General features: G+C 37.0%; 1 protein-coding gene across 2 annotated transcripts; it reads right to left on the bottom strand.

Annotated features, from left to right (window-relative positions):
* Positions 1-2,161: 2,161 nt before the first annotated feature.
* Positions 2,162-6,851, bottom strand: LOC145126303 (heparan-alpha-glucosaminide N-acetyltransferase-like protein (DUF1624)). 2 transcript variants are annotated; one of them, XM_079061697.1, is made up of 13 exons: positions 6,593-6,851; positions 5,826-5,963; positions 5,666-5,747; positions 5,472-5,548; positions 5,273-5,388; positions 4,928-5,045; positions 4,619-4,735; positions 4,163-4,254; positions 3,841-3,907; positions 3,516-3,597; positions 3,320-3,411; positions 3,066-3,209; positions 2,162-2,616 (listed from the first exon to the last, which is right to left on the bottom strand). In XM_079061697.1, the coding sequence occupies exons 1-13, from the start codon at positions 6,746-6,748 to the stop codon at positions 2,470-2,472; spliced, it is 1,428 nt and encodes a 475-aa protein (XP_078917823.1). In that variant the 5' UTR covers positions 6,749-6,851; the 3' UTR covers positions 2,162-2,469. The 2 variants fall into 2 exon arrangements, with proteins under 2 accessions (XP_078917823.1, XP_078917824.1); XM_079061698.1 differs by lacking the exon at positions 2,162-2,616 and having other exon boundaries at positions 3,072-3,223.
* Between the last annotated feature and the right edge of the window lie 3,862 nt (positions 6,852-10,713).

The following is a 10,713-nucleotide window of genomic DNA, read 5'->3' as shown; positions in this document are numbered from 1 at the left end:
ACTTTGCAAACTTCCAACAAGAGAGAATTTTCCAGTCTTAGTCTTCAAAACCCAACGCCTCTTTGTAACTGTACCAGGAACATGTCTCGTGCTCCTACTGTCACAGAATCCCCTGAATGGTTTAGACTTTTGAACTCGTTCAGCTAACATCCCCTTGGCTCCAGAATTCATGTTTGCAAAATGAACTCTCTTAGCCGTAGATTTAGCGAACCAGATTTTGTCTTGCTTAACAGGGACGGTCATACTTCCCTCAGCAGGTACCTCAACCATATACAATGACCCACACTTCATACCACGAGCAATCACCAGATCACCATTGACCACCCTCCATTTACCATTTCCAAACCTTACTTCCAGTCCTTATTTATCCAGCTGACCAACAGAAATCAATTTTTTCTTCAGCTCCGGAATAACCCTGACATTCTTCAGGCTCCATGTAGTTCCCAATGAAGTAACTAGATCAATATCTCCCATGCCCGTTACTTGAAGCATCTCGTCATTTGCTAACCGTACCTTTCCAAAATCTCCTTTTTTTAGATTCACCATCGTTTCCCCGTTGTCCATGGCGTGAAACGAAGCCCCTGAATTCATGACCCAAGAGTCCACAGAACTTTCCATATTGAGTATCAGTGCATCATCCTCAGACACACTCTCAGCACCAGCAATGTTTAATTCTTTCTTTGGACATTGACTCTTAACATGTCCCACCTCTTGGCAGTTCCAGCATTTCACATTCTTCAAAGTTCTAGAAGAACTTTTTCCCCGACTCCCACTGCTCCTGCTATTCCCTCTACCTCTTCCGACATTTAATAAATCAGAAGAAGAAGATCCACCTTGATTCTTGCGTCTGATATCTTCGCCAAGAACCAAATCTCTAACCCCTTCAAAAGTCATACCACTGGTCTCCACGGAACTCGTAACAGCAGTAACTGTTCCGGACCAGCTATCAGGTAGAGAAGCTAGTAGCAGTGATGCTTGAGTCTCGTTATCAAATTTAATTCCCACAGATGATAATCTGGACAGAATTGAATTTAGATTGTTAATGTGAACCGTAACTGAGCCTTCCTCATTCATCCTTGTAGTGAACAACTCCTTCATCAAGAACACCTTGTTAGCCGCCGATGGTTTCTCATACATATTTGACAGAGCCTCCATCATACCACGTGCCGTGGTTTCATTCATGATGTTGAAAGCAACGCTCTTCGTCAACGACAATGTAATAACCGCCTTGGCTTTCTTGTCCTTTGAGTTCCACGCATCTTCAAAAGCTTTTTCCATTTTCTCCGGTTTGTCTCCGAGTACCATGTCCAAGTCTTTCTGACATAGCAATGCTTCTAATTGCATTTTCCACCAGCTAAAATCAGAACCGTTGAACTTTTCGATTACAACCTTGTCTTCATCCATTACGACAAACAAGATACAAATCAGGTACACTCGTGCGTGATAAAAAAATGATTGTACCCTCCAAACCTCGCTAATCTGGCTCTGATACCAGTTGTTAGGAACCGGACCGGGTACACGCAGCGGAAACACACTATCACACACACACAAACTCAAGAAAATAAAGCAAGAAGAACACAAAGATTTTACGTGGTTCGGATTCGGTGCAAATCCTACGTCCACGGGCTGCAACTAGAGAATTTTATTAAAACTCACAAGATTACAATTGGCTTGACACTCTACACTTGATGTTCTCTCAAGTTTTTGCACACAAAATATGCAAAACATACATGCATATATATAGGTATATTTGTGAGCTGCAATATGCACAAGATTGCCGCAAATATTGACTTTGAAAATTTTGCCATTCACATTAGCCGTCCAACAAATATTAAATAATTGTCCACCGACCATTTGAATATTTAATTCAAACGTTTGCCGACAACAATTGAATAATTCAATTGTTAAATGTAATGTTACATTTATGGCCTTTGAACTCTTAGGAACTTGTCAATTTGTTCAAGACTCCATAAATCTTAACAGTTGAGTTGAATTTTGTTATAAAAATCTGTATTGAAATCTTACTTTTCTATTCTCTGTGTTTTTGTTGGTTGTGATCAGTCATTATGATCATCATTTTTTCTAAGTCTATAACAAAAGCTACACACCCATTCTATTATGTCAGCATAACAAAAGCTACCGAAATGATTTCCATACACACTTTTGTCACCTCTGAAGATGTAAAAATTCAATAACATGAAATAAAAAAATTATACATTATATATATAATACAGGGAAATAAGTCCATTTATACATGATACATCAAAACCACATTTTTTTAAAATTACACACTTGAACTGATTCAGTATGGATTTGAACCATACACAAAGCCAACAATGTGTTTAGAGACTAACCCATATTCATATTCACAAACCTTGCACTAATCTTCATGGATCAGTAGAAAGCCTTTGCATTAAATTAAATGCTTACACCACATAAACATGAACATGAACATGAACTAACCCTAAACTAAAGTTTCCAGTAAATTCCCAGCCTATGTAAAATGCCTGAAACAATCGCCCAAAACAGAATCTCTGCAAATATAACATAAAGTAGGATTCCCACTCTCCTTGAATTCCATACTCCAATGAATATGTGTTTTTGAATCCAGTATACCTGCACCCATTCAACTACTTAATTAGAACCAATTCATCTGTTGAAGCTCTCAGTAGTGTTAAGTATGATGGAATCAAGGAAAGAATGGAACGCCTCATTCCATTCCATTGGAATGAAGAAAAGTTGTTTGTCTTGTCTGATTGAATGAAATTGGCCATTCTTGAACCATTTGTATTAATTTTCATTCCTTAGCAAATGGGTAACTTTTTTATTTTCCATCATGGAATGGAATAAATATTTACAATACTAAAATCCATTAGTTATAATTCAGTAGTATATACTAAAACTCATTAACTTTCCTACAGGCCAAAACCAAACATGATCATGGAATGTAATCACTCATTCCATTACTTTGCTTATTCCATTCCATTCCTTCAACATTTCATAGACCTAGTTTCATGGATATGTTTGGTTCATTTAAAAAAAAAAAAAAAAGGAAAAAAGCTCACCAGTGTGTTATGGGGATCATCATAGTACCAGCCATTAATGAATCCTGCAAAGATTCCTTCAGCTGCCATAACATAAACAAACATTGCATTCTTTCCAATCCATTCCAATGGCAGGAATAAATATCTTAATTTCAAGATATCAACCTGCAATTCAAAATCTTTTACAATGTTGTAACATGTCTAAATTTATAAAAACCAAATCAATGAAAGTTAGATTGCTATTTTTCTTGCACAAATTTAAGAACTACAATTACCGTAATGTAGAAGAATGAGAAGACCAATGCTGCAGCCCCTGATGTTACACAAACATAGCTAAAAGTATACAGCTGTTTATTTAATGGAATTGCTGCATAAATGAAGATAAATATAGAGTGAGATTTTATAAAGCAAAAGGTGAATATATCAATATAAACTACATCAAGTATTAAAGTTCAGTGTCTTGATACAAACCATCTGTGAAATGAAGAATGATTCCCAAAACAACAAGGCCAACACCCATTATAATCCAATGTCTTAGCCTAGATGAATGATCCTGAAAATTTGTAGTATTTATTAACAAATTGTACCTTATGTTAACTAAAAGAATATAACATAACAGGTTGTACTGTGTTTGATGTGTATTGGACTGGGACTGGAAGTCGGGAAGTAATGTCAGTGGAATAAAAATTGCAATTTTTCGCTCTTGGTGTCTTATTTGTGCAAAAGACATGAATACCCTTCTTGTTCTTATCATTAAAAATAGCCCTAGAAAGTTTTTTGGAAGAAAAGAACCAACCTTCATTTGTATGAGTACATGCCCAAAGTGCACTCCAATAATTGTAGAGAGAATAGCAGAAATAGAGCTGTTACATACAGTTCAATAATTTATGTATTTATCCATGATGACATATGATATAACGCAAGGGCAATATGGGAAAAAATGAAGCCAAATTATTATACAAGGACACTCTCCATCTTCTTCAATGGGACAAAAAAAAATGCAATTTTTATCTCATTCAAAAAGGTGATACAAGGAGTCTCTTGATCTCTTGACTATGAAAAAGACATGAATGCCCTTATCATCAGAATAGCCCTAAATGATGCAAGTGAAAACAGACCTTAAAATTCCTTCAGGTTCAAAAGGTGCCCAACACCATGATGGAGCATCCTTCTTGAAAGGACCCTCATAAGGGGATTTCTCAGTGCAAGCCTTTCATTGCAACAAAACAACAAAACAACAGGAACCTTTTTAAAATAAATAAATAAATAAATAAGTGAAGAAAAGGTGACATGAGCATGAAGAGATATATCAAGAACATATTTAAGTTGGCTATTTATGTGTTTGTTTCTCTTTTACTTAAGATTGTTTCTTTTCTGGATATATTGTTGTATACATAAGGTCTGTTTCTTTGTTTCTTTTCTAGACTGAATAAATCGTCTCGATGAGACTTAATGACCATTTTACCCTTACATTCCAAAAAACAAATTTCACAATACTCATCAATTTGCCCTCATTGTTTTTCTGAAATACAGTATTTTTTAAACATGATTTATGAAAATAGAAAAAAGAAAACCTTAGATCTCTTCCAAGCAGGATGCAGATACATATGATTAATTCCAAGCACTTGTCTATCAACATAACCCACAGCATTACATGGAGGATCAAGTTTTCCTCTCACATCACAAGCTACCTGAGATTTACATATATGCAAAAGACATAAATGCCCTCATCATCAAAAAAAAAAAAAAAAAAACCCTAGAAAGCTTGTCGAGTCATGTTCTATGCAACAAACACAACCTAAAGGACACCATTTAGGGCTCAATGAAATGATACAATTTTAACATCATGCGTAGATCCAAAGAGTAAGTGATACATTACATACAGTTAAAATCTTTCCATAATCAGCACTTTCTGTATTTTGGACTTTGAACTCCCAACTCGGGACATAAGTTCCATAAAGAACTGCCATGTAAACAATCAGAACACAAGCTCCTAGCATCCTGCAAATATGTGCCCAAAACTACGTCGTTTTGAGTGACTTTATAGTTACAAGAAAAACCAAAAAAATCAAAAGTATAAATTTTTTACTCAAAAGTATGTCATTTTGAGTGGTTCTACACCTAAGCCTGGGTACATCATATTCACTTTTTCCACATACATACATACATACATAGACATATACATATATACATACATATATTGATAGGAGAGGGGGGAAAACAAATACCAATGCCAAAAGTACAACTTGTATATAGATAAACGACCAGGTGGCAGTTCCTTGGGTTGTGCACCTTGAGTTGCAATTTCCAACAATCCAACAATGAAATATGCAAGTGCGATTCTCTAAAGAAAGAAACAATTCCATAAATCAACTGATTATTAATTATTGTGATATGTCATACAAAAAATTGAAATCATTTTTTAACCTGTAGAATACCACACCACCTAATAAGTTTCATATCAACACCATAGGATAGTTTGTCAGGAGCATGTGAGAAACCACCTATGAAAACACACAAAGTACCGAAAAGAATAATAAAACTTCATTTGTTTAATCGAAAAGTAAAGAATTTAATAATAAGAACAAAAAGACTCCATGTATATGAAATCAAGAAATGACCTTGTAATAAAAGACCCCAAAAGATGAGCTTCAGAGTCCTAAGTATCACCTTTTTAGTGGCATTGCATCTATCTGGTATTCTCTGCAAGGAGATATATAAAGTATATTTACATACATACATACATACATACACATAGATGTAAAGAGATTATGAGGAAACCTTAAGAGCAAGTGCAATGGCAATGCCCACAATGAATAAAAAGAATGGCATCACAAAATCAGCAAGGTTGCAACCATTCCAAGGTGCATGCCCAATCATAGGCCATTCTCCTCCAGCATCATCAACTAAAATCATCAGCTACAATTCCATATAATATGAAACATTTTATAGATAAGATATAGTAAAACAACTAATAAATATGTAGTCAGGCATCAATGAGATAAAGGTATACAAAATATGTCTTATCAAGAGTATAGGAAGCTAAAAAAAGATAATAACTTTCAATTTTGTTCCATTGTAATGAAACAAAACTAAGAGTCGAGTGATTAAACTAACAAGTATGAAACTTGCCTACCACATTATCCCAAATTAATTTCTGTTTCAAAAGCATTTTTTTTATTTATCAAACACTTTTTAAGTTTATTGACTTTTTGAAAAACTAATAAGTCAGTAAACATTTTTCAAACTCATACACCCCCTTAGATGAAAAAAATGTCAAAAACACTAGATCTTTTGTTGAGAAAAAATGTTGGGACTTTCGTGAAACCTGCTAATTTGCCAACCGAAAAGGTACCCTACTCTTGTTGAAAAAAGTGAAAGAAAAAAAATGTAAGTCTTTTATGTAATTAGCCTATAAAATATGAAATATTCCAGCATAAATCTCATGGGTAGAAACTAATAAATAATAAATAAAGAAATCATATCGGAATATATCAGCAATCTCACACATAGCGTAGGTGTAGGAATAGCTAGGAAGAAGTATATACCGCCACCGTAAGGCCTCTGAAGACATCGACGGAAGCAACACGCTTCTTCTTCGTCTTCCCTTTGTTGCTGTTGTCATGTGGGTTCTCCGACGAAGGAGCCGGTGTCTCTGCCACTTCCAGACGATGGTCGCTGTCGTTATGTTTGATGTCAGCCATTTTTAATGGTACAGTGAAGTGCGAAACGATGGCGAAGCAGAAGCTTACACTTCCCGCCGATATAATATTCCCTTCCTTGGATGGATGGCGTGATTGTATATTTGTTTTGGTCTATTTTATTTTAGTTAAAAACAAATATCTTCCAATGATTTTATTCGCTTTTAATATTTTAATGTTTTAATGTTTAATGATTAGTAAAATAACAATTTTATACGGAAACTTTGGGTCAGAAAACATGAGACATCTTATCTTTTATCTTGCAATATATTTAGTTTAACAAAATAAAGATAATTTATTACTATTTTTAATAAAGACAAGATAGTTGTCTATTAGTACAAAAAAAAAAAATCTGCCACTTTGGTATTGTTATGATTTTTTTTTTCTTTTCGAAATTAGTGAGGGCTTGCCAGATTCCATGGGATTTTAACAAAATTAGAAACTCAATTTCATTTTGTCATCTTTTTTTCTAAAAGATAATTTCTTTAACAAGGTTTTTAGGCCAATTTTAACGTATAGGTTAATGTTTCGTGAACATGTAGTTATGCTTTATATCTTGAAATCAATGGAGACAATCAAACAAAGCCCCATATAATCATAAGAATTGAGTATCTTGAAATCAATGGTATCTTGATGATGACATATTTATTGGAGATGATCAGGAGGTGGCCAAAGCGTTAGACCTCATTAACTTTATTGGCCCAAAATTAGGCCTTCAGTTGAATATCAAGAAAATCAAGCTTTTTTTGTATAACATCCAAAATCTTGAAGAGAAATTGTGAGAATAACCCTATTTCTAGGTCAACTCGACGAATTGGAGGGACCAACTCGGCGTGTGGAAAATGGAAGAATCGCGAGAATTAAATGAACCAACTCGACGAGTTGAGGAGCCTCAACTCGGCGAGTTAGCAGCTGGGAAGGAAACCCTAATTTTTAGGGTCTTGCACCTTATTTAAAGGTCTTAAGTCCTTTTTCTGGCCTCCTTTCTCCATTGTTATTAAAACCCTAAAACAAGTTGTAGCCTCCATTGTCAAGTTTTTGAGCCTTGGAAGGAAGTTTGGTGTTCATTTTGTGCATTATGAAGGAATTAAGAAGATCTTGAAGTTTCTAGGTTGGAGAATGAGGTCTTGGATCCAGAATCACTCCATTTCTTGCAGTCACTTTAAGGTATCAAGTTCATATCTTGATTTGTAGATGATTAGATCTTCTCGTTTTGGATTTTGTTGTGTTTTGGCCTCTTATGGGGATGATGATGGAGTGAAGTCATTTAAGGGGTTGTTCTTTCAGATCTGAGTTGGTTTTGGTACCCTTGAGCTTAAAAGTGCAAACTTTATGAGGATTTTGGTGTCATGCATGCATTAAGTCAATTATTGAGTCCATTCTAAGTCTAAGAGCTTCATTTAGACATACATGAATGTAAAGTTGGCAACTTTACGCGGTTTTCCAACTCAAGGAAGTCAGATCTATGTTTTGGGCCATGTCCTTATGGATTAAGTGCTTAATGTATTAAGATGTGGGTTTCTGGCGAACTCGACGAGTTTATGGATAAACTTGGCGAGTTGGCTCGGTTTTCCCCGACATTTTCAAATTGACAGAGGAACTCGGCAAGTTGTGGGTCAACTCGGCGAGTTGATTTGGTTTTTCCCGATCTGTGCAGTTGATTGAGAAACTCGACGAGTTGAAGGATAACTCGACAAGTTGGGTCAACTTGGACCGTTGATTTATGTCCTTGATCAAGTTTGTCCCAAGGGGTACTTAAGGTAATCTGAATTGTAATTAAAGGAATTATGGGCTTAGGATAACGCCCATATAAGGTTGGGCCTAATTTGGAAAAATTAGGCCATTGGTTGATTAGTGGGCCTTTGGGCCTTTTAGAATGTAGTTTGGGTCATGGATTTGGACAAGGCTAGGTTAGGGGTAAAATGATATTTTTACCCCAGGTATGAAGTTGTGGTTATAGATTGGAACCCAATTGCTAATTGGGTGTTATTTTTGATCTGATAGTTCGGAGGCGTCGTCAGGGCAACAACTAGGAAATTCTTTCAGTGAGCTTCTGCATTCGAGGTAAGTTTTCCTTACCGGGTTTAGTGGGTCGAAGGCACCAATGTCGGCCCCATGTTATCGTTATGTTGATAGTATGCCAGATGTCTTTGTGACTCTTGCATGTGTATGTGTTTATATGCTTTCCGGGCTACGGTCCGATGTCGGGCGGGGCACGAAATATGCTTATTGTATGTATGGTATGAGGTATTTTGGAGAAACTCAGTAAGCTTTGTGCTTACGGTTTTTAGTTTATGTTTCAGGTACTTCCAGTTGTAAAGGGAATAGCTCGGGATGACTGCATCACACACACCATTGAGACTCCACTATGATGTTTTACTCTAATTTATGGCAAATTGATACATTGGTTTTATTCAAATGTTTGGAAGTTATGGAAAAAATTCTATTTTATCTATTATTAAATTGAAATTTTTGGGACCATATTTTTGGATGTTTCAAGTTGGTATCAGAGCCTTGGTTTGAGGGATTCGGGCATACTCTCGGGTGTGCCTGGACTCAAACTGAGGATTTGGTTAAATTTTTATAAAATAAACATTTAAATAAAAAGAAATTTTTAATCAAGAAAGGGGTGTGATGCGTGCAATCGGCCGAGCTCAAGTAAGTGGTTCCCGGAATACCAATATATGTTTATTATGATATATTATATGATTATGAGAATTGCATGCTAGATTAGGGCTAAGGATCTGCTCAGTATTATATGATAGGATAGATGTTTTTATGTGCCTGATTGTATGAGCTTTAGAGTTGCATGCTAGTATGGATTCCTGATGAGTGAATAGAATGGCTTGATTAGTGTATGCTGGTTAGATTTTCCGTTGCCTGAATGCTGCTTGCCTTGTGCTTTGTGGGGCTCTTAGCAATGTGAGTTAACTACTAAGTGAATATGTTAAGTCACATGTGTCACAGGCTGGATAATCTCAAAGTGATGGACTTGACCCTATTGCACAGCTCTCGTCTGAGTCCAACCGTTCTAGGGCTGAGTCTTTTACTTGAAGGATTATCTGATCTCTATTGCATGTGACTATATTCATGAGGAAGCCAGTTGACATTGGTGGGAGTCCTTCAGCACTTGAGGGCTGGGTGAGGTCGGGAACCTAGGAAAGCCTAGGATATGCTTCAGTGGGTTAGTGGTGCGTTTTAGTAAGTTTTGGCGCATTGGTTTGAGGAGTGACTTAGAGGATTCGGGAGGATTGTTGAGGAAAGTATGGATAGGTGTGGAAGGTAGTATTGGGCCCGTACTACTGAAAGCACATGATCCATACTTGAATCAGTGAGAGTCTTGGAGAATCTAAGAAGCTTATGGGAGGAAGATTCTTGGGCATGTTTTGATTGTTGGCTTGTAGTATTTCAGTTTGGAGATGAGCACTCAGGGAGGTGGTTCTGGTTCTGGTTCTGGTTCAAGTTCCGACTCAAGTGCAGGTGCTGAGCCGATTAGCGAGCAGATGCGGGAGCTCATCTCATCGGAGATTACCCGCGGTATTTTGGAGCAGACACTTTGATCTTTGGTTCAGTCGAGGATGGGATTTTGGAGCTATTGGATAGTCGTCTCGGGGTCTTTCGGACCAAGATCGTAGCGGGGCAGTTGGAGCTCATCTGGAGCCCAAAGATTGTGGACTCCTAGGAAACTACAGGAAGGAGGGTCAAATACAGGATTGGATTGCCGTAGAGGTTTCGCGAGCCCTAAGCGAGGAGTTACCCGACATCATTGGGCGTGTCACTGATAGAGTGGTCGCCAGGTTCGAGGACCGAGCCTCAGTTATTCAGGCGATCGATGGGGTGGTCGGGGTAACCCAGGAGTAGGAGATTAGATTAGATAGGCAGCTGGGAAAGAGGAAGCGGACTTCCGGTCTGGCTCGAGGATCTGAGCTGTTGGACGCTGCCATAGTTGGTGTTAGAGACCCGAGGGG

This window comes from Lactuca virosa, chromosome 7 (assembly GCF_052849685.1).
Source record: "Lactuca virosa cultivar CGN04683 chromosome 7, Lactuca_virosa_CGN04683_v6, whole genome shotgun sequence".
Classification (NCBI taxonomy): Eukaryota; Viridiplantae; Streptophyta; class Magnoliopsida; order Asterales; family Asteraceae; genus Lactuca; species Lactuca virosa.
The sequence above is the reverse complement of the archived record's forward strand: the minus strand, read 5'-3'. Positions and strand labels throughout refer to the sequence as shown.

Excerpts from the sequence above, each read along its gene's own strand:
- LOC145126303 (XM_079061697.1), bottom strand. The coding sequence starts at position 6,748 with ATGGCTGACATCAAACATAACGACAGCGACCATCGTCTGGAAGTGGCA. Across the intron at positions 5,748-5,825 it reads CCATTGCACTTGCTCTTAAG|AGAATACCAGATAGATGCAA; the intron begins GTTTCCTCATAA and ends ATCTCCTTGCAG. Across the intron at positions 5,549-5,665 it reads TTGGGGTCTTTTATTACAAG|GTGGTTTCTCACATGCTCCT; the intron begins GTCATTTCTTGA and ends GTGTTTTCATAG.